General features: G+C 41.3%; 2 protein-coding genes across 2 annotated transcripts; one reads left to right on the top strand and one right to left on the bottom strand.

The window, feature by feature from the left end:
• Positions 1-1,137: 1,137 nt before the first annotated feature.
• prokr1b (prokineticin receptor 1b) lies at positions 1,138-7,625 on the bottom strand. Its single transcript, XM_035172918.2, has 3 exons — positions 7,462-7,625; positions 6,172-6,783; positions 1,138-3,291 (listed from the first exon to the last, which is right to left on the bottom strand). The coding sequence occupies exons 2-3, from the start codon at positions 6,636-6,638 to the stop codon at positions 2,586-2,588; spliced, it is 1,173 nt and encodes a 390-aa protein (XP_035028809.2). The 5' UTR covers positions 6,639-6,783; positions 7,462-7,625; the 3' UTR covers positions 1,138-2,585.
• A 5,935-nt stretch (positions 7,626-13,560) lies between these two features.
• Positions 13,561-22,166, top strand: LOC118119406 (filensin). The gene is made up of 8 exons (XM_035173364.1): positions 13,561-13,934; positions 15,015-15,075; positions 15,543-15,638; positions 17,255-17,347; positions 18,830-18,943; positions 19,729-19,949; positions 20,391-20,482; positions 20,721-22,166. The coding sequence occupies exons 1-8, from the start codon at positions 13,561-13,563 to the stop codon at positions 21,710-21,712; spliced, it is 2,043 nt and encodes a 680-aa protein (XP_035029255.1). The 3' UTR covers positions 21,713-22,166.
• The last annotated feature ends 1,772 nt before the right edge of the window (positions 22,167-23,938 follow it).

The following is a 23,938-nucleotide window of genomic DNA, read 5'->3' as shown; positions in this document are numbered from 1 at the left end:
GGAGGAACTCTGTGCTGAGTGCGTTCACTTTATTTTCAACGCCGCTGCTCTGCCACAGCCATACATTGTTTGGGTCACCTCAGCATGGTGCTTGCTTTGCACGACTGTTGAAGGATTTGATGGGAGTTTCCACCGTTAATTGATCTGATGAACTGTAACCTCAAAGTAGCCACGATTTTCCTAGTGATTTTTACACAGTGTGAGCCCCACCTACTTAGTTTGTTTTGTCCTCTCTGTTTCGAACACCTCCTGCATCCTGGTCAGTGGGTAAATGTTTACAACTAAGGGAGATGTGTTAGATGTGTACTTGGTTTGCATGTGTTAGTGTGGATGTTCTCCTGTGATAATTAAACTCAGCTTGACAGTAACCAGACACAGCTTCAGTTGAAAGGCTTTTCGCCATCGTGCACTAATTCAAATAGTAAAGACAGACTTCTTTTTCAATCCGCTTGCCGCTTGAACTGCAGGTGATTCCCGGTGTTAAATAAATCTTGCATTAACAGCTGCATATGTACATATTGTATTAAGAAATAAATGTATCGATGTCGAAAAGTAATGTCTGGGAGATGAGACATGTGTAAAGACAAGGATGATAGTTTGAAAGATATCTATTTTCCTATGGTGGCAGTGAACTGAATATTAATGTTTTGTGTGCGTGAGTGTGTTCCTAAGTTGATGGAATTCCAGTGTATGAAAGAGCAGATGTTGTTTGTCTGTTTGACAGTATTGTTGCACTGTTTCTAGAGGGAAAAAAGTAAACAGGCATCGAGTCATTAAAGTCACACGGCCGACATGAAAAAACTGTCCATGTCACATCTGAAAAGGTGAAGCGCTGTGCCTGAGGGACGGCAGGATGGTGATGACAGTAGCTGATACGCAGTGTCGTCACCTTCCCCTTAGGGTTGTTGAACTCTGACTCAGATGTTCTCCTGCTCGTCTTAATAGATTGGCGGCTGACCCATCGTGTATCATGCCTCTTAACCCTGTGTGCTGAAACAGGTTCAAATCCGACCACGAGCAGGAGAAGTGGTTTAAGATAGCCTGCTTCACATCTTTATCTCTGACCCTTGTGATCCTCAGAGAACTGCCCCAAACCCCCTTACATGTGAGGTAAATTACTTCATCTTGAGGGAAAAGAGAAGCTGAAAGCTTCAGCTGCTTTTTCCAGCATGAAAGTACATGATTCTAAACGCTTACCGCAAAGGAGAGAAGAACCAGGCAAGCACTTCTATCATTATTTAAATTAATTTACATGCCAAACATATTCAGTTTCATCAGTTTCCCATATTCCCCCCCACAAAAAACAATGTTCATAAGCTCTTGACAGTCCCACAAACGCAGCCATGCATAATCAGGTTAAAGTAAAATGTATGTGTTTCTACCCCGGCCTTCATGTACAACACAGATCTGACTACGAACAGACGAGAGACCAAGTGTCACAAACTGTTGTAAAACAGATTTGAAACATATATAGAATGTGAAGTACACATGTCCTAATAATTATCTTAAAACCAATAATATCAGCATTTCTCACATTTTAATCGAAAATACTAATATTTGGAATAAGGCCCGATGCAGATTATTCAAAGTGGATATGCCGTGTAGATGATCTTTGTCAAGTAACAATTCTTTGCAGCTCTCCAGACAGATGCTCAGAATAATAGTGTAACTCTATAGTGTACAATTAAATGTACTGTGTAAAATACACAATGCACCCAACAGCAGTTGAAAACTAAATTTACAGTTGCTAACTAGCTCTATTAGAACTCTTCTGGGCCTCCAAGGTGCATCAGCCCACAAATACTTTAGGCCAGGGTCAATGCTGTATGCAGTGAAGTATTATGCATTTGAAGACAACGGATAACTATGATAACTAATGATACGTTACACGTAACTTACACACAGTACATGAATTGTAAAGAGTTTTTCTCCCCAGTATCTTGTCATTTATTAAGCGTTTCTCTACAAAGAAAACATGCAAGCAAATGGTCTCTTTTTAAAGACACATTATCAGAAAAATAAATGAATCTATATTTCCCACTCTTTAAAAGAAGTGGGAAATATGCTGGATGTTTCCTGTACCTCAGTACACACAATTACACAATAATTACATCTCTACAGAAAAAGCCTGAGTATTTCCCTCTAGACAAAACATAACATTTAAAATAGGAAAGCGTCACTCAATAAAAGCATTTCTTTAACATTAATAGTTATTTGACATTACTGAAATTACAACAAAACAGGTAAAGGAAATACAATACAATCGATAGAAGCATCAAGATCTTCTATATATTTCAGAAATACAACAAGTTACAATATTTCCTAATGCATGCACAACAATCACATTCACATGATGGCCCGAACAAAAGAATTGTATGTACTAACCAACAAAGTTTGAGCTCTGCTGCCCCATTAAGCCTTGTAGTGTTCGGTTTCCACTTTTCTCTCTGGTTCATGGTGCTTGAAATCTATACCAACTATTTTAAACATGAGGGAATTGCACCATCGTTACTGTCGGTTATGTAATTTCTGTAGATCAATAGTCCCAATGACTCTGACTGTTCGATAACAGGTCTTCCTCGTCTTCATCTCAGCTGAATACATTCAATCTCCTCTGTCACAGGCATGGAGGAGGTCCTAATCTCCATCTCATCCACAGTCTTACTGGGGGCATACGTCGACCTCCAGCGCAGCAGCACGATCTTCTTCAGGTGCTTCACTGTGTTATTCTTGACGCTTACAAAACAGAAGGTATTGATCATGCTGTTGCTCATGGCGATGCACTCGATGATGTAGAAGGCCACCAGTGAGTTCTTCTGTCTTGAGATTAGTGTCGGATGGAAGTCCCTCAGGATGGTGTAGCCGTAATACGGGGCCCAGCACAGGATGTATGCCGTCAAGATCCCGATGAGGACCATCACCGTCTTGCGGCGACAACGCAGCCGCTTCCTAATCTGCTCCGTCTGGAAACCCGGGACATTCTTGAACCAGAGCTCACGGGAGATTTGGGCGTAACAAATCGCCATGACGATCACAGGCCCCACAAACTCCACGGCAAAAACAACCAAGAAGTAGGAGCGGTAGTAGGCCTGCTTGTCCACAGGCCAGATCTGCGCACAGAAGACTTTGTGAGTGGTCGGGCTGGTGCCACCATGAGGGTACATGGTCTCAGAGGCAAAGTAGGCAGAGGGAATCGAGATTAGAATGGGAACAACCCAGACTCCTGTTATCAGGCAGTAGGCGGTTTGGTACTTCATACGAGGCCGGAGTGGATGGACTATAGCCATGTACCTGCAGAACACAGACACATTGTTGCATTGAGTATATATAATATAATATATAACACAGTACAATGAAGCACTCTATATAACAGTCTGAGTGCATCTGGACGCAACAGATTTTGCTCTGACTCATCCATAGAAGATTGAAGTTCAATGCACCATGCTCCATTATTCAGTGAAGAGAATTTTCATATTGGTAATAAAGTTATTTTTATGGAGCTTTAGGCCCAAGCTGTAATCTAAATCTAGGTGAGATGAAAAGATTCATATGGATCAAATTTTTACTTCCACCAAAAAAAATGATGTTTATTGTATTTGGATTACCGTTTTTTTCACTTTCTTTAACATTTTGAGATAGGGTGTTTTTTTTGTTTTTTTTATAATTCAGGCATCTTGATTTAAAAATGAGGAACATATAAGGGACTGATATTTATGAGTTATGTCTGACGTCAAGTGAATTTAAATGTGGTTTAATAAGGGCACTGGGGAGGTATGCTCACTATAATGCCATTCTAGTTCTGCATTTACAGAGCTGGAGATGGGAGGTGTAAAGAATAGAAATGGGGGAGGGAGCTTGTTAGTCTGGCTCTGACATGATTGAAAAAAGTTATTTATCAGCGAGTGTGCTGTGTTTTTACATAATGTTCCTGTTTTTTAACCTTTACTTACACTGGAATAAAACAAACATCTACTTTAAATTCTCATGGCAGATGTTTCTCTGTGCTGAGGATGCTGTGGAATTATATTGTGTATAATGTATAATGTAATGTGTAAGTATTCAAATACAAGATATATTCTTAATTAGTGCAATCTTAAAATTGTTTAGTGGCCAAGACGTGTGATTGAAATGTATATTTTAATATTTCAAATTAATTATATTTTCCTGGTCTTGTCAACATGATCAAAATATAAATTTCTGATGTTTTCCTAATCAGTAATTTCAAAGTACTCTACAATAAACACTTCCCTTGAATACATAACATTTGATTATACAGAACACAACCACACAGATAGGTGATTGTCACTAGTTTGGCTGCAGCGCTGTGGATTCTCTGAATCAAGCTGCAGTCAGTAAGCTGCTGCTGTTTGTCAACACCTGAATGCTCCAACAGTCACAGAGAAATTATAGACTTTACAATAATTCATAGTCATTATTTTGGGGACAACATTCTCCGGCCTCAGCGTCGTGTTTCAGGCTCAAAACAAACACTCTTTCTCACTAAAGCATCTAAAAATCGGAGCCATGCTTCTTACGACTCCTCAGGTGTTAAGTGCACTCATGCTCAGAGCGAGAAGGAGTGTTATTATGGGCTGGGTTACTATGATCTGTTCCTCTCAAAGACAATGCAACAAACTTTGCTGTTGTTGCTCCAGTGGCCTTTTCAGTTTCTGTGAATATAGACGTTTTTCACCGCAGATGTTTTGTTAGCAGGAGAAGCACAGATTATGGCTCCGTTCTTCTCAAGTGCCCGAGGCCATGCTTGTACAATGATGAGAAACATGCACAATACCAGGACCCTTAAATCACAGAACGCGAATGAAACCCAGCCATCATTAAGCATATTATTTATACCTGATCTATTCTTTGATGAGTCAAGATGTCTGCTGGCCATTTGTGTTTCGGGACTGTTATTTCCTCTGTCCTCTAACTAATGGAACATTGATTGCACCTGAGCCCTGTTTTTCGAAGGCCCCCTGCGAAAAGCACTGACTCACATCTGACGGAGGGTGGGTGTTTCCTCACTTTTTATTGCTCCTGTTCCTACATGAAACTCTGTGAGCTTATCATCCACAGTATTGACTTGAGGGAGTCAGATCCATTCATTAAAAACACTCTGCTTGTGTGTCCACTAATGCATTTGACTTGGCACTTAAGAGACAATGCTTGAATGAAGACATGTGGACTCGAATTTAATCTGCTTCAATTGTATTAGCATGAGTAATGTCAAGACCTTACAAAATTATACAGAAACCCAACAGTTCCCTCAACGAGCAAACACAGATCAGAACCAGACTCAATGTGGGGATGAGTGCAAAATAATTTAATCTTGGCCTATTCTCTAAAGTCTTTTAATATTGGATATTTCTGCATGGAAACTACATGTGTTCCATGCGTACATGTTTTAGATACGTCTAAAGAATGTTTCAACCTGTGCCAGAGCGCTGCATGGACATAGCTGGCAAAGATAGAGAAGGAAACACAAATGAACTCAAGATACCTGTTGCATGCTGAGCCGAGTAGCAGGGGAGCTGATTATATGGGAAACTCGCAATCAAAAATGAATCAAGGCACATGTTTGTGGTCTCTGAAGTACTGGTGATAGCGTGCATACATTTATAAACAATAAATAAAATACTAAATCTGAACACTCAAATATAAGTGGCAGCATGGTGCCAAGAAAAGGATTTAATCACTGATGGAACACATCCGCTCCAGTGTGAAAATAACAAGTGGCTGTGGAGCAGTACGGAGTTGAACCCCTGTGACTAAGCTCGCAGTATGGGGCGGTTTACAGCAGCTTTGTGGTTCTTTTATAACACGCTCATAAAAGCCATCTTCATTCAAAAGAACAAGATCAAATCTGTTGCCGGTTTTAAATATAAAAAATCTTTGTTAATCTCTCAAAATCTCATGGATATGGCTACATTGATAATGTCAAACAAAAACCTGATGTCCAAAAGAGGAAATATTGCAGGAATAAAAAGCTATAGCTGTAGAGCAGTGTGATTATTCAGTCTTTGTGAGGACCCTTGGGGAGAGAGGAGAACACTGACACAAAAACATGGATTCAAATCTTTGTCAACAACGCCACAAGATATTTGTAAGAAGCAGAGACTCATTGACTTGAACACGAGGGCATGGTCACAGGGACATACTAACAAGACTCACCTGTCAACCGCGATGGCGAGCAGTGCGTTTGTGGACACGTAGAGTGACACAGTCCGCAGGTAGTTGACGGAGGAGCACAGCACCAGTCCGTGGCTCCAGGAAAGCTGTTTCACCACGTAGTAGTCCACCAGGAACGGGCAGCACACCACCGCCACAATGAAGTCTGAGATGGCCAGGTTGGCGAGGAGCAGGTTGGTGAGGTTGCGGAGCTTTTTGTAGCGGGTCAGCGTGGCAATGAATATGAAGTTTCCCATCCCACAGACGAGCATTATGCAGACGAGGACCGCTCCAATAACAATGGTGGCCACAAAGAAGGCCTGGCCCTGCGTGGTGTCTGGGATGTCATCAGGAGGGATGCCATAGTCCATATCGTAGCTGTCCATATAGTGATTCATTTCTCCTGTTGGGTGACTCTCCTGCATCTCTGTATATGCTGCGACCAAGTGGCTGATGTTGGAGTCCCCCATGTCTTGGTACACGCTCTTATTTTGGTTTAAAGGAACAAACAGATCCAACACATCAGGCGGAAAATGCTCATGGTTTCCTCAATTAAGTTGTGTGAGCACATATGACAGCGTGTCCATGTCTGAGTCATCAGCAGCACCTATTCACCTGGAACAGGAAGTTCCAATTTCAGCATTACTCATGCAAGAGCAACAGATCATCAAAAGAAATGACATGTTCTCGGCGCTGGCATGATTGACATTTCTGCAATATTTTTTGAAAGAAAAGCATTGGCTGGCTGAGGTAATTATATCTAACAAAGGTCTTTGTGTTATTGATTAGGTCAGCGAGCCAACGTCTGAGAGGAGGCTCAGCAGGACGGCAGGGCTGCAAAGGGGGTCACTTAAACACAGCCTGCCTGTTAACCTCAGCTAACCAGAAGTATAATGATTTACAAAAATAATTTAAAAGAATAAATTTACCAGATAAAGATAAAGCAAGATATGATCACAGATTTAAAATCCTGATCTTTGTGATCTGAGGTATTTCTGGATAAAATACACCTAAGTTTCTCTTGAGGACGTCACACACACGATATATAATACATAGTAGTGCTAATAAAATAAAATAAAGAAGCACCTGCTGAGCTGGATAAAAAATGGCACTAAGGGCTGTATTACGCTGAGGGGGGTCTCCATTTGGAGTATTAAGCTCTTCATCTCAGAAAGGAAATAACAGTGTGTAAATCTAAATTAAACAGCATGGAAAAGGTGATTCTGTTGTTTTCTTTGAAATAACACAAATAATCAAAACACAACACAAATCTTAAATATTTCAGACACTTACCAGAAAATGTTGCAGATGCTCCTTCAGCGCTAAACACTGTCAGGTTGATAATAATATTTTCTCTGTGTGTGTCAGATCCTGTATCATCCCTGCACACACACACACACACACACTGCTGCTGCTGCTGCTGCTCCTGCTGGACCGCGTCTTTCCTGTGAGGAGAGAGAGAGAGAGAGAGAGAGAGAGAGAGAGAGAGAGAGAGAGAGAGAGAAAAGGAAAAGTTGCCCGTTTTATTCTCCTCCTCTGCCTGACGAGCGCTCAAGTGAAGGAACAACATGTAACGCCTCTAATCGTGAGTGAGAGAGGATGCTGCGCGCGTGCGTCCGTGCGTGTGTGTGGGTGGTCACAGGAGTGAAATCAGTTAAAAGTTACATGCGTGTCTATAAATAACAAGCAGACTGTGCACAGGGTCATCTTTAGCTTCGTCTGATTGAAGAAACATCAACCAGAACACAAAAGGTGTATATCGGAGCTGCTTTCACATCTGAGGTGCATGTGTCATTTTTTACATGTATGAGCGTCACAGTGAACTTCTCTATAGGTGGAGATGTTGACTGGATCCCACTGAATGATGCTTTTAATCCACGTTCATTATACGGATAACCTGAAAGAACTGCTAAACTAAAAATATATTTTGAATTTACAGTGAGCAAACACTTGCCTCATATACAGCAGATATGGTGAAATACTAGCATACGGCTATCAGGTGAATTGAATGCACCCTCTAGTATTAGCTCCTATTCATCTCCTGAGGAAATGATCTTCCTGTTGTGCTGTTAAAAGCATGTACGTTTTCCAGGACTTTTGCTGCCAGCCCCCGCGTAAAATGTCTGGAAAATGTCAGAGGGAGCTCGTGTGAGAATACAGCAGCAAAATTCACAACAACATTTCTAATATGTGACAGACACCCGAATATCTCAGGGTTTAAAAGGTGTCTGATACATGTAGAAGACGCCAAAGACAATGTCAACTTGAAATGATGACAAGATTCAAGAGCTTTTTGTGGTTTTCATATGTGAAAGGAAAATGTCCTGAACCAATTTCCGGAGTTCATGTCGGAAACAACTTAAATTTCGACCCCAAATGCGCATCCAGTAGCATTTCATTACCCCAGTGAAGGCTCACTGGGAGCAAACCAGTCCCCTCCACTTCCCACTTGTTGCTGTGGACATGTTGGTGCTTGAAAGTTGGCGAGTAGCTAGCTCTCATGTAAATAAGCAACATGTACGAACATGTGATATTTTTGCCAAGTAGCATTTTGCATTTTGTTGTATCTGTAATCCTGTAGGATAGGAATCTTCCCCTTCACGTTTCAGACATGCTTCCTTATGGGATAAATATTAACTGCATTGCTTTCTGTTATCAGTTTTCCGGCAGAATGTTGCAGCTGCAGGCAAATTTCTCCCTCATTTGAATAGAATTGAGATTTTCCAACTTTTAAATTCTCCCTTTTTTGTCACATCTCTGCTCAGTCTTGGCTTGATGCACATTGTTTTGCAAGGTTTGTAATATTTTCCAAAGCAATTCACTTGTGCAACCAAGGAGAAATTTTGTGACACATTACACTTTGCTTAGTGGGTCTTCACCGTGACTATGTTTATTTCACTGCAGGGTGAACAGGGTGGAGAAATCAATTTCATGTGTATCTGAGTTTGTGGAGTAAAAAAGATATCGAAAAAGAAAATATCCATTCTCTACATCCACTCAACTCAACAATGTAGAAATGTAGAAATGTTTTTAGTTGCTTTGCCCCTATTTCGCCTCGTGCCCGTAATAATGATATTAAAGTTGTAAAAATGATTCTTTAAATCCACGGTACAGTTCTAAACCTCGATTTTTGCCCTCACTGTGAAGAGAATAATAACCTCATTCTTTACATATGTCAGAGTTTTAATCATACAATAAAAAAAAGTTTCTTTAACAGCAGTAAAGTAATTGGAGCTCAGTGGTGGCAGTGGTTCCAACATGAAATTGTGGATTTCTGGTGGGTGGGTTTCCATGACTACAGACGTGTGCCTGGGGGGTCTGCAATCTCAGAGTTATTAGTCCTCTTCACATAATCACGATTGAATAACTTATTTCTTTAAATAGAAATAATGACATTTTATTTAAATTTGTTACAAATTGAATTGTGACATGTGAACTTTAGTAAATTTGGAAATGAATGAGAGCTCAACATGCTGCTTCTAGAGCAGTGGCTGTGGGCTGGGGTATCATGGTTCTATTTCAGAATCTTTAGTATTTAAACCTCTTAAAATAGACATGTAACAAGAAGGAAATGCCAGCATGCATTATCAACACAATGAGCTTAAGAATGATTGAAAACGTCCAAGAGCTGAGGAGAACCGACTCATTTACTTGTGTAATGCTAATCCTGAGTACCTAGCTACCCATCATCATCGGGCCATTATGATTTTCCAATCTTTCGTGAACCGGATGTCATGTAAGTATTTAATTGTGATCCCTGGTGGCTGGTGCTCTCCTCCATATATTTAAAACAGTAAGATTAAGTGACTTTATATAGATTCCCCCCCCATTCTAATAACCCTTTGTTTAGGTTGAATGGATTCAGGATGAACTGCACCGCAGCATCAATAAGCCTGATTAGCGAGACATAATTACAACTGGTCTCATCTTCCTCGTTTTTCTGCGGCGGGTCAATGTGTGGACAGAGCTGTGAAAGGCTGTCAGGACCATATCTCTGTGGTCAACCATCCCGAACGGCAGATAAACAGGCCGAGGCAGCAGGACTGATGGCTTGTTAGGATCAATTTCTTTTTGTGCTTGTAAGGTAGTGCAGCTGTCTTTCATTTTCCCCCTGACAATTATTTGTCAATAGAGGCAAGATGGCTTTTCCCATCCTCTCTCCCTGACAGCAGCAGGCAAGCACATAGCATAGTTGTTGAAGTTCAAAGATAATAACGCACAAAACAACAAAAGATACAAGTCAACAACTCCCTCTGTCATCTATAATAGACACAGGTGGATACATCTACAGAACACAACACAACATATCCTTCCTCTGAGCTCACACGAGATGAGAGAACAGCTTCAGCATGTTCCTCTTAGTCTTTATTACCCTTTAGATATTAGCGGCTACTTCTTCAGCTTCGCTAGCATCTATCCCTTTGGCCCACGAGGTCTCAGCTCCGGATAAACTCCACACTCTCATTTCCAACCGGACAGCTCTCTAATCTCACCCAGGCCTCGGATTTACTGCCTCTCGTAACAGCTGAATATAGATGAAAATGTGAAAGTAGGACGTGAGATACTGGCATTCTCTCCTCATCCATGGAGAACATGCGTAAGACCTATAACTCATGGCGTCAAGGGTGAACAGAGAGAGAGGTAGTTTATTGATGTAAATGTTACAGGGGAATAAGCAGCGGTTAATCCATATAGATATATATGCGTGAAGGTTTAAATCTGAGGAGAGGGACTCTGATTTAAGCAAATGTTCCTTCATCTGACTTTGTTTGCTTGTTGGTTGATTTTTTTTGGGGGGTTCGTTTAAGCAAAAAGTACAGAACAAACGTCAGCAAAACTTGGTGGAAGGATGGAACGTGGAGATAGAAAGAACCCATTTAATTTTAGTGCGGATCTGGACAAAGGGGCAGATCCATGAACTTTGTTTCACTTTCTATAATGTTCATTTTTGACATTTTCACCAATAATTCATGGATCTAAATGAAATCTGGTGTATTTATTTATCTATTTATCTATTTATCTATTTATTTATTTATTTATTATTTAGGGATCTGGGCAGTACGGTGATGTATTGTTTAGCACTGTTGCTTCACAGAAAGAAGGTTCCCAGGTTGACTGAGGAGTTTGCCCATTCACCCCATGTTTGTGACTCCAGCTTCCTCCCACAGTCCAAAGACAAGGTGGAGGTTTGATTGTGAGTGTGACTGGTCTCTGTAGGTTGTCCCTGCGATATGCTGGCAACCTGTCCAGCATGTACCTCTTCTTTTGCCCAATATCAACTGGGATTGCTCCAGCTCCACCCACGACCCTCAAAAGGACAATGGATGGATGGATGGATATTAGGCCTTTGAAAAGGTAGGTACTTGACTGAGTGTCATTCTAGTTAACCCACCTTTTCCTTCTATGTTATGTGAGTGGCAGCAAATAACTGGGTGTACTGGGTTTACTTGCCTCTATTAGACATATTAATCTGCTTGTTTGAGTTCTTCACTTTCTTGGAGAATCACACGGAAATCAACTTTTTGTAATTGTCTACACGTTGAGGTATTACAGTACATTTCCTTCCATAAAAACCCCACCAGCGTACAGTAATATGAAAAACAGTGTACCCACAGTGACATGATTTTAAAACGTGTGCGGTCCTTGGGCGAAGATGTGTCTCAGTGGGATTTTCTCTGTAATGAGTGCAAATGCCACCACACACACGAGGAGAGACTCATATTTAATGAATGCATCTAGTGCATTAGCTGACTGGTACCGACTGGTGGTGATTCACACAGGCACAGTGTAGCATCCTGGGAGAGTTTCTGTTCATTAGCTGGAAGCAACATTCATGGGTTTGGTGCTGTGGGAAATAACTGAATGCTAAATAATATAAATCACGGTGGATGTAATTTTCAATGGGTAAGAGAATTGGTCTCTTGATCTAAGGGAGTTAATCTCCAAGATTAACAAATGTTGACAAATCTTAATAACTGTTGATTGCATTTTCTAACATTGCTCGTTTTTCGTTAAAAGAGAAATAAATAGGCTCATTTGTCAGTTAAATCTTCAAACATACTTTGAGGAGTTGAAGGTTATCACATAGACATATATGATTATACAGTATTGGTTTGATCAATTAACTCGTAACTGACTGACTAATGAGAAATTATACAGTTATTTTAAATCCGTTAAAGCGTCTATTTTGTTTTTGTTAAAATCACAGCCTGCCCTCGAGCCGCAGGCTTTGCTGGGGCCAAAATAGGCTGAAGTGCTGATCCAAAGCCATTTGACACGTGTAACATTCAGCTGTTTTACAGACAGCTTGCTGCTGGATGTGTCCAGAGGGACGTTTACTGACCTTGAACCACAGAGAGCGAGCCAACGCAGAAGCTGCTGTTCGCCCGACGCTGCCTCGCTCTCCTCTTTGCAGATTGTAACAATGGGTGTGTGAGGAATAATGAAAATATGAATGGGAAATAAAGAAATGTAGAGATGGTGGGCAAAATCACCTTGATGAAAACAACTACAGGCTCTTGTTATTGTTATCAAAAATACAAAAGAGTATCTTTGCCTCTGAGCCATTTTCCCAGCATTGCCACTCACTTTGCATTTTGAAAATTGGCTGTTTGATTGTTTCTGTTTAAACAAACAACATAATGTGTAGAGATAGAGAATTGAAACTTATTCTCAAATACTTAGTTTTTCAGTGCATTCTTATCTTCTTGTTTGTAATGTTTTTTTCATTATATTTTGGCAACAGATAAAACTGAAACAATAATTGAACATCCCTGTTTTGAGTAACCATGCATCTGTGCAACTGGGCTTGACTTCTAATCACCAATAAGGAACATGTTTCTGTAATGCAAGTGTTTTGTGAAATGCTTTTGAGGTTATGAGCCAAAACACAATTAGCTTCCACCTTTTAGCACAGCTCAGTGTGTCAACACTGAGCCACTTACGTCAGGAATAGTTTTCCACAGTCCACACAATTTACACTGCACGAAATTTCCTCTCTGTCCAGTGCTGGGCCAGCATCCAATCTGCTATATCAAACAGGGATCTAGAAAGCAGCTGACTAAGAACCCAAATAATGGTGTGTGACCACCCAGTGTTTTCGCGGTTCAGTCAATTGTTTGCATTTGGGGTTCTGCTTTGTCATCAACAGCATGGCTTTTGTAAGCCACAAAGGAAACAATGCTCCCTGGAAGGTCCCAGGCCCGCAGCGTGCGTGGCCACAGCCAGGGGGAGGTTTTGGGGGCTATTTCGCCGCCAGCCAGTGCTGTGCAGCGTTTAGTCTAGCATGAGACAGCCAAGGGTGACCATCCGAGTTTTCACACAATAAAGGTGCTGCAGGGGACCAAGCACTCCAGGGATACCATCTGCCCAGGGGGAGAGAAGCGTACCAGCATGTTCAAGACCAGCTACCTGCGCGAAGTGCGCAAGGAGAAGTACGAGCGCTCAGATGTCTTCACTGAGGAGCCTGAGGACTCTGAGACCTCTGCAGGTATCTCAGCCATCCAGGGCTGGGAGAGCCTCCAGGAGCTCAACAGCCGCTTTGCCCGGTACATCAACAGGGCGCGAGTCCTGGAGCAGCGCAACGCCGTGTTTCGCAAGCAGCTGGAGACGCTGCAGCGAATGGAAGAGGCCAGCGGCCTGGAGGAGGCCTTCACAGAGCAGACTGACGTCAACAGGCAGCGGATCCGAGAGCTGTCATCCGACCGGGCCAAGCTGGACCGAGAGCTGAGGGACGCCTGCCGCATGCTGGATGATTTCACCAGCAAGTAAGAGAGTGGACAGTGGTTGGTCTTATCAGTGTGTCAAAGGTCAAACTTTTTAAATTCAGAGATCCAGTAAAAGTATTAAAAAGTGAAGATGTTGATTGTAAAAGCACAGAACATATTATTTTCAGGGAAAATAGGAAACTGTGAAGAAATAGATTTACATTCTCAGGATGTAAAAGTTGTCATTATACTTCTTATATACTTCTATAGTTATAATCAGGTCGTTAATTAATTTATCACAAAACTTCATAAAACAATATTTAAGATGCTGAACTAAAATGATAGTTAATTAAATTGGCATGTTGACAAATGTACCTAGTTTTAAATAAATTTCCCCAGGTTCTATTTAGTCCTATTTAGAAATTAATCCTTGAGATTTCTGCCAATCAGCGGACGAGGATGTGATTTTGTTCGTGATGCTTCTGTAAAGTCAATCAGCATTTGGACGGACAACATTTCAGAAACACGTCACTCTGGATAATCCACTGAGCATATTGTGTTTACATGAGAATTATTTGTTCCATTGAAAACGGGCCACAACAAGGTTTAGGAATCACCCACAATAAACAGTTTTCAAAGCCGTAAACAGCACAAAACAAATCCCATTCTGCTCCAGTGTATTTAATGTGGCGGGACGTATCACAGAGGCCCTCACAACCCAGGCAGGGGAAGAATCTGCATGGTCATACACCATTAGAGAAAGAGAGAAAATGTTTTTGTGATTAATGTGTAGCAACGAATGTAATTACAAGTCCCTACAAACATATCTGTAGACAGATAAGCTTCACTACTGCAATATTGATGAGCTAAGAAATACACTGACCCACTGTGGTTATATCAGCTGGTGAAGAGAGACGACTTTCACCATGTGTAGTTGCGATTTATGGGTCTGAGACGTAACAGGCCTTTGTTAATCTGTGTTCTTTCAATGTGAGCACACGACATTAACTTGCAATTAGACTGAAAAAAAACCAGCCCAACTGTTGTTTGTGTGAGCAGCTGATTAGGACCCAGGCACTTAGGTTTCATCGTTAGCTTGTGGTCGTACAGTGATTCTAATCAAGATGTTTTATGTTTCAGATATAGAAACGAGTGTGATTACCAAGAGCAGCTACGTGGCACTCTGGAACAGCTAAACAAGGTATTGTATGGATGAAATTCAGTTTAATTACGGAAATGGAAAGAAATAAGAGCATTTCAATAATACTGCATGAGAGCATTTCCACAAACGTGTGAAACGAGAGACAGCAGAATGATTATGGGCCAATTTGATTGAAGAAATATAGTAACTATGCACAAAGAAAATGTATTTAAGTTTCTATATAAGTGCTGAAAAAAGAAAGTTAAGCTGATTTTAGATTGCCAGTATAAAACTGGGTTTTATTTTTAGAAGTTGTGAGGCTGCATTGTGTCGTTTCAGTTCTTTTTTGGGGCTTTTGTTGAACACATTACGCTTCACAATGTAGATTTTTCCTTGGTTCCCTTTTGTTGGTCTTCTCTTCTCTTCTCTTCTCTCCTCTCCTCTCCTCTCCTCTCCTCTCTTCTCCTCCTCTCCTCTCCCTCTCCTCTCCTCCTCTCCTTCTCCTCTCCTCTCCTCTCCTCTCACAGGAGGCTGACAGTTCGCTGCTGAGAAACCTGGACTATCAGATCCAATCACAGTTCCTGCAGGATGACATCAACTCCACCAGAGATCGACACAAGAAGGTCAGTGACCTCGAAAGGTTAATATATAATATACTCTAAGTAAACCATCAAATTGTGCCATGGTGCACGAAAACCATGCTCCTTCACATGACATATAACCCTGCAATAGAGATTTTGGATTTGTCCCACCACGTAAAAAGCTCCTGTGAGCAGGCAGTAGTCTGAGGTCAGGATGTGAAGATGTGGAACTATTAAATAAAATAAAATGCAATGAATATTGCATTTTATATTTATTGGTTGTGTTTTTATGACTGGACATACATTTCAATTACACAATCTATGTGGTTGTATGAGCCCACAGACAAACCCTGTGTCCTAGAACTTATTTGGATCCGACTTATTTGTTTTGCCAAATGCATTTTGAGGAAAAACTAAAGTTCACTGGCAAATCTACAGATATTTCAGAAATCTTTTTTTTTTTTTATTGTCAGTACTAAAAGTCAGTGCAGAGTCTTGTGGACAGGAAACTTTCTATTGTTGCAAACGACAGAAGCATACAGGAGTGAGCAATTGCCTTGATGCTGAAATTATGGCATCCTCTATCGATTGATACTGGGCCAGTAAGAGCCACTCTCTGACAAACGGCTTTAATGATTGCTTATTAAAGCAGTTACTCTAATATTCTTCTTCTTTGTTTGATTTATTGCCGTATTGTATTACCACTGTGTCTTCTTCTTCTCTAGCTCTGTTTGTCCCCATCACTTACTGTAATATCTCAGACACATTGCTCTTTAAAGGGTTATGGCATCTTGAAATTTAGTTTTACAGTAACTTTGATCTTTAAAGGCAAAATATTGTGAGTGGATTTCTCTGTAAGGCTATCACCCACAGTCTTATGTTTTTAATTTCTCAGTGCTCAATTTCTCTTGAGCACTGCTAACTGCGAACACCCCGTCTCTTCAAACTAAGACAAACAAAACCTCGACATGGGTGCCCAAGGAGGTGTTGTTACATTCATGGGGCTTTAGCAACAGTTCACTTATCCTGACATGAGTGAGGAAAGGATTGCAGAGACATTGTAACACTGTTTTTCACAGGCACTGTCAGATGACAAAAACATTACCCCCTGTGCGAGAGAAATTGCTTGAAGGTGCAGCAAGAAAGGCCGAGACGAAAAGAAAACTATTGTCCAATGTTATTGTCCAAAGAAAGGCAACAGGAATAACGTTCAGACTTTCATGAATGTGCAATTTCACCCACGGCTGTTTTTCATGATGAATAAATCGGTGGCAATATTGAGATAGCATATCAAAGGGCTATATTAAGGTTACTATATTAAGGTTAGAGAGTTAGAAAGAAAAGAGAGTCATCTCACATGATTATTGGGCTTGCTCTCCTGAGATTTGAAGTACTCTTGTGGAGAGAGGGAATATATTTTTGCTCCTTATTATTGAGCCTGCCATTGTGCAGGTACCAGTTTAAATAGAAAACATGATATTTGCTTTGAAGAAATGCCGGCACCAGTTCTAAATATATTTCAGATAAATGAAAACCTTTTTCCCCTGTGAGATGTGCATTGTAAATAAGCAGGAGGTTTGTGAGACAATTAAATACACAGGGATGTTCTTTCTTGTGCACTGTATGTTTTATCTTCATGTGATCTTCCCCTAACACAGAACCTCGCAGAGATCCAGACCTATGTAAACATTCTGCAGCAAATCAACCAGACACTTCCCCTCGTTCCCAATGTGTCAGTGGGCATCTCTGAGGTGAGGTCACTAATGCTGTCACTGTGTTTGTGTGTGTGTGTGTGTGTGTGTGTGTGTGTGTGTGTGTGTGTGTGTGTGTGTGTGTGTGTGTGTGTGTGTGTGCTGCTGTCTCCAGGCAAGAAGATGGTGTTTGCATGTGTGTCAGCCCTGGCTTTGTGTGTGGGGTTTGATGAGGTTACAGACTTGTGGATCCAGTTGGTTACCCGAGCCTGGATGTCTGTGTATTTTGCGTACGTGCCTCTCTCAGTGTGCGTGTGTGTGTGCGTGTGTTTGTGTTTGTGTGTACGTGTGAAAAGCACAGACAGTCAAACAAACAGTCGTTGGGACACGTGGATAGGCCCGCAGTTCGAGAGTGTCATGACAAATAATGAAGGAAGTGCCAGGCAGAACTGCCGTGCATGCTAATTCTGGGAGGAAGCGTGCCACAGTGATTTGTGTTTGTGTAGCAGATTGGATAGTTGTGCTCTGGAAGCTTGATTCAATGTCAGTGGGCAGAAACAAAGAGCCACCGCTTGTGTCTGCAATGCTGGGCAACACCTGAAATAATAGGGGATGAACACAACAAATGGCAGATCTCTTTAATTCTGAATTATACAATAGGCTATGGCCTTTACAGTCTGATATACATGAACAACTATGATAGACATCAGACAAATATGTTCTGACATGATGTTCTCGAACATTATTTAACACCAATAATATTATTTAAAAAAAATATGTTTTTAGGGGAGAGTAGTTTTTTCTTTTTTAGGTTGCATCTTATATATATTTCTGACTTCAGTGACTCACCAGAGAAATATAAAACAAAGCATACACTATTGCATACATCTATTTTAGCCCAGATTGTGTTGTTTTCCTAAATATAACCAACTGCATACATTATGTTTATGCATTTTAGCGAAACCACGACTGTTCCGTGACCTTCCACGTATTTAGTATTGTCACCATGACAGCGAACGTCGGGTACACTTGTATGGTTCGTACCCAATGGTAGAGACAGACGATGTAGACATTTAAGTTTGAGGAATTGCTGATAATGATTGATCCAAAATGTGGAAAAACAACAGATTGGCTTGATAAAACATTTTTGACGAACGTGTTAAACTTTTTTAACCGAAATGATTAAATATTGATAAAGCTAGGAACTATCACGTACAATAGTCAACATCAATCCAATGTACCAAGTGAAGCTCTAATGACACATCCGTCCAAATCACCATCATTATTTCACCTTCTGGGATAGAAAACACTCAGTAGGTTAATTTTAAAGTAGACAAACAGAAAACGTCACCACAGCCCAGGACACAATTGTTCTGATGCCATTAAACTCAAAAATCGATCAGTGAAGCTTTTAGGACTGAGATTTCAGATGCAGACTGGGCTGCCAGCTGCGTGAGAGTGTTGTGCAGTGTAGCCTTCGTGCTTTATAGACATTCTGCACGTCCCTGCATGTTCTCATTGATTTGTGCTCGACCTGTGAAGGAGCAGGAGAAGCTGCTGTCCCAGAGGAAAGTGCCGGGGCTGCAGAGCCAGCTGGAGGAATATAAGAGCGCCCTCTGTCAGCTCCAGGCTCAGAAACATCGCCTGCGAACTGAGGTGGGTCACAATGGTCACCATGACAACAACAGCGTATGTGCAGATTAATTGTTATTGCTTGTTTTATAGGCTATTAAATTAGTCTCTGACAGGCCAAATTGATGATAACTCAATATAAACTGTTGTCAATTTTGGTAACAAGAACATTATAGATTAATCTCCAGGTTTATTTAATTGATGACTCATTAATTCTATGAAATGTCAGAAAATCAGGATGCCCTCCAACGATACAAAATGTAAAGATAATCAATTTCCTGTGATTGAAGGAAGAGAAAACCACGAGTACTTATTGGCAGTAGTGGTGTGTGTTATTATCCAAAACTTCCTCTTAAAACAATCAAAGTTATTATTAATTAATTAATTAAAATAGGCCTCCTCTCTTGTACTAATAGCTAAATACTAGAGGCTGAAGAAACACCACTAGATGTCAGCCATGACCATTTTATAACAGGGTAGTAACGATTCCTCACCTGAGGGAGAACTCTGCTTCAATTGAGTATAATCGAATGCAGCACAATCAGATTTAGTTTTTTTCTGCATTGATTTCCACAGTGAGTCTTTCTTTATGTGGAAATGATGCTCAGTATGTCCCTCATCTATATGGACAATGTGATACATTAACCCCCTTCAGTTGCTGATCATTCTTCTTAATTTCTTACTTTCATTAGTAACACACACTAAATATATACACACACTGTATTATTAATGACATCATTTTCTGTCATGGCCCTTTGGGTATCAATCAGGATTTCATAATGAACCCTTGCCTCTGTCTCTTTGCTCAGACTTCTATGTTGGATCAGGCCATCAAAAACACACAGGAGAGCTACGACGACGAGATCCAGATGTACAACGAGCAAATCGAGTCTCTGCGCAAGGAGATCGAGGAAGCCGAGAGGTCCCTGGAGAAGTTCACCAGCGAATGTCGCCACCTGTCCATGTACCAGACGTCTCTTGAGAACGAGCTGGAGAGGTACAAGAGGATCATCGAGAATGAGGATAACAGGTGGGCTAACTGTGCCTGGATGCTGACACACACACAGACAGAGAGAGAGAGAGAGAGAGAGAGAGAGAGAGAGAGACAGTGAAAGACATTGAACAAGACATTCCACATTCCCAAAAATGCCTCTCTGACCTAGTACAGAGGTTGGGTCATCTTGCTAGACATTACTGTAACCAGGTTAATGTAAGGTGCAGAATCAGACAGCAGATGGTGCTGTGTGAAAGCAAATGTTTCCCTTCACTGCACTAGCAAAACAAAACCAGAGTGGGGTCTTTCTCATGTCAGATTAGTTGCATCAGATCCAATTACCGACACCAGATCAGATTAGTTGCCAGTTTACTCCTTTTTCTGACGATCGTGAATTATTGATTTCCTTACCCGGTTTCTCGTTGCTTGCTTCATGGAGGTTGAATTGGTGACATTTCACTGCTCTCTTTCCTGCAGGTTGAATTCAGCGATAATTGGCACTCCCATTACCCTGTTCACCACTAATTACCGCTACACTCACACACCCACTGCATCAAGCAGGGGGAGAGGTAAGAGCACCACGAGCACAACACAGCTGCTTTCAATTCAGAATCACTACTGGGTGCAACAATCAGCTGCCATTCCCAGAGACAAGCACTGTATGATTTCTTGTAGAGATTCCATTTTGCAAAGTTAACAAATCATGAATCAAAGTGTCTTTATTGTCTTTAGCGTCACAGTACATGCAGGTTTTTGTGTTTTCTGAGCAGTTCTAGGTCGTTGATGTTTGACCAAATTTTTTTCCAGATATCACTCAGGCTATCCAAGACATCACCAGCGTCAAGCCCCGCCAGAAGTTCCTGGCCAAGAAGGTCATGAAGAAGAGAGAGCTGACCCCGAAAGATGTGATGGACAGTGGCCAGGAGGAAAGAAATGGGGGCGCCCCTGGGGAGGCTCCAGAAGAAGAAACAAAGGGGATCGTGTCTGAGGAAGTGCAGGAAGAGAGGGTGAAGAGACAAGAGCAGAGGCCTGTTCTCACTGGTGCGTCTCCACAGGATGTCCCAGACGGAGCTCAGATCAGCAAAGCCTTTGACACTCTTTGTAACATTGTCAGAGACAGACTGAGGAAGTATAAGAAGCCTGAGCCAATCGCTGACTTCTACACCAAGGGTCGGTACGTCCTGGTCACCGGTGACGGCAGTTACTCAGATCCCTGCTTTTACACGTCCACACCATCAGCCGGCCACATCTATGTCACCATCAGAGATGGAATGGTGTCTCCCTATGAGCCTTATGGACCCATAATACCCACTCCCCCTCTGCCACCTCCTCAGCCCACTCCAGACCCCAGCCCTATCAGTCCCACCTTGCCTGTAAATCCGGGAGGAAAGGATGACAATAAGGGAGGAAAAGGTAAAGACAATGGAGGTAAAGGTAAGCATAAGAGCGGAGAGCCTCACCCTGACCCTAAAGACCCAAGCCCAGCCCCTCCACCCTCCGGCCCAGGCTCCAAAGATCCCACCCCAGCTGCTGATCACTTCAAGAAAAGCAGGGATGACAATGGCCCAAGTGGACCCACTCCAAAGCCTGCACCTCGTGGTGCCAGTACTAGCTCCAGCTCCAGTTCCAGCACTAGCACCAGCTCCGGCACCTACACCCCAGACGCCCTGAGCTATGAGAAGGTGGAGGTGATGGAGTCTGTGGAGAAGTTCTCCAACGGCCGCAAGATTAAAGGTTATGAGGAGACTTCCATGGTGGTGGAGACCATGATCGAGAAATCCAGCAAGAAGAAACATTGAAACCCAACATGAAGACTCAGTAAACTCCACCGGGGTCCTACATGGTCCGGGAAGATAAAATGATGTTGGTATCAGACAACATAAATACCACTGCTCCTCAAAACTGCTGTAATAAGACCAGTGTTTTGGTCTCTGAGGGAGACCAACCACGCTTGAAGACCACCTACACATTCCTGCTCTGATATTCAATGCTCTTCCATTTGCTTGCAGTCTCTGGTCTTGCGTCCAGAATACGTTTGGCTGGTTCCATAAGTGCTGCTGTTGTTCGACTTTAATAACCATTGCTCATGCTCATGAGTCCTTTACTGTCTGAAAACTTGGGACGATGAAAAACAAATCTCCATGCCACCAATATAAATTCAAAGAAAAACTCATTTAAAAAAAGAAGTTGTGCCACCCTTCTGAACTGTCTTAGAATTTCCCCTTTGAACTCATTTATTCAATTGGATGCCACTGCCTGCCCTCAGCACAATTTTGCTGTGTAATAATTTGCTTTGATATATTGATCAATAAATAAGATTCAAACATTAAAATACCTTGTCCAGTTTGTTTTGTCGACACTGTGCACCAATCACCTCACACACTTACATGATAGGTCATATATCCTCTAATGCATGTGCATGTGAGGAAAAATAAATCTATGTATTACAGTGTAATAATCATTCATTGGCTAAGAATGCGCGATATTCTTCTTTTTTTTTTATAACAACTGGCTGTTACAGTATCCGTTTGGGTTATAAATTCTTTCAATCTCAATGTGCCGCAGCATCCGCAGTGATCTCATTCATTTTTGATGTGATCTTAAGTAGTTCACAATGTCCTTTTGCATTTAAATAATCCACCCTCTCTCCAGAACCGAGAATAATAGGAAAAGGGTTGATGAGAGGAATACGTAAAGATAATCTCAGAAATGAAAGACGGCACGAGCAACAGATGTCAGAGGAGATTTGAGAGAAAACAATTCATTTCCAACCTTCTTAAACTACAGTAAGCTGTTTCAAACAAAATAGGCTTTTAGTATTAAAATGTCCAAAGACAAAGAAAATAGTGACTGTAAACAAAACAAAAAGTATTATGATCAAGTTGTGAGTCTGGTATATGTAGAGATTTTGATACTGGTTGAGATCATGTGTATTCCCCCCTGTGACAGTGCCATTGGTCGAGTTTCTACAATTGATTTCATGTTCCGTCAAAGTGGCACATTGGTGCAGTGGTCAGCACCTCCGCTGCGCAGTTAGAAGGTTTGGTATTCAACCATTCCTGGGTGAACCTTGTCTCCCACCCAATGTCAGATGGGATTGACTCCAGCCTCTCCTCTAACCAGATTAGAGATAATGAATGGGTGGATGTCCAATAAATCATGTGGCCCATGGTTCTTTCCCTGCTTTTGCCATTAAGAAATGTTCTTCTCCTACTTTGGTCTCATTTTATTACATCCTTATACATTTTTGGTCACATGTGACATATTATCACTTTATAAACTGATCTGGCAAACAGTTAAACTTGCACTTTAAGAGATACAAAGCAACAATAGCATACATTTTCTACTTTTAACTCCACTTCTACTGGATGTATCTGCTTAAGTATTTTAATGTGTTCAGCAGCTAGTCCCTATTTCTCGTCATTTGGTGTTTTTGGAACTTTTTCATTGAAAACAGGCTCCTCGTCCCTGGAAATGATGCTAATGTGAGCAATACGAGTGAGCCAGTGAAGCTGTGAGTCATAAAGCTGCAACACCGAAAGGCTAAAACATAGAGCTGAAGAGTATGAAGAGAAGAAGAAGAAGAAGAATATGCTAATAATTCTATTTGTGTTACACGTTGCAGGTATTTACAGATCACAGCCACTTTAAACAAATGAGGTCATGTTCCTTCACAGAGAGAGAATACATTTTTGAGTAGCCATCCTTTCTCTCTCTACACAGATTTATAATCAATACGTGGCTGAAAATGTAAATGAGTGAGGATTACTTTGGTATGAATTGCTCGGGGCTACAGGGACTTTTCCCTTTTCATCACAGTAAATAATACAATAAAAAAATTGAAAAATGAAAAGTGGGTATATAAACAATATTGTTTGGTAGAGAGTCCTTCTCAGAATATAATTTTGAGCCAAACAAAATTATACTAGCTGTTTTTTTACCTGACAAAGTTTTGGGTATTGAAATGACAGAGAATTCTCCCTCAGTATGTCTAGCTAGTGTCCAGTTAGTGTGCTGCAAATCAC

Source organism: Hippoglossus stenolepis, chromosome 12 (genome assembly GCF_022539355.2).
Source record: "Hippoglossus stenolepis isolate QCI-W04-F060 chromosome 12, HSTE1.2, whole genome shotgun sequence".
Lineage (NCBI taxonomy): Eukaryota > Metazoa > Chordata > Actinopteri > Pleuronectiformes > Pleuronectidae > Hippoglossus > Hippoglossus stenolepis.
This window is presented reverse-complemented; position numbering and strand designations above follow the sequence as displayed.

Excerpts from the sequence above, each read along its gene's own strand:
- LOC118119406 (XM_035173364.1), top strand. The coding sequence starts at position 13,561 with ATGTTCAAGACCAGCTACCTGCGCGAAGTGCGCAAGGAGAAGTACGAG. Across the intron at positions 13,935-15,014 it reads CTGGATGATTTCACCAGCAA|ATATAGAAACGAGTGTGATT; the intron begins GTAAGAGAGTGG and ends TTTATGTTTCAG. Across the intron at positions 19,950-20,390 it reads ATCGAGAATGAGGATAACAG|GTTGAATTCAGCGATAATTG; the intron begins GTGGGCTAACTG and ends TCTTTCCTGCAG.
- prokr1b (XM_035172918.2), bottom strand. The coding sequence starts at position 6,638 with ATGGGGGACTCCAACATCAGCCACTTGGTCGCAGCATATACAGAGATG. Across the intron at positions 3,292-6,171 it reads CTCGCCATCGCGGTTGACAG|GTACATGGCTATAGTCCATC; the intron begins GTGAGTCTTGTT and ends TGTGTTCTGCAG.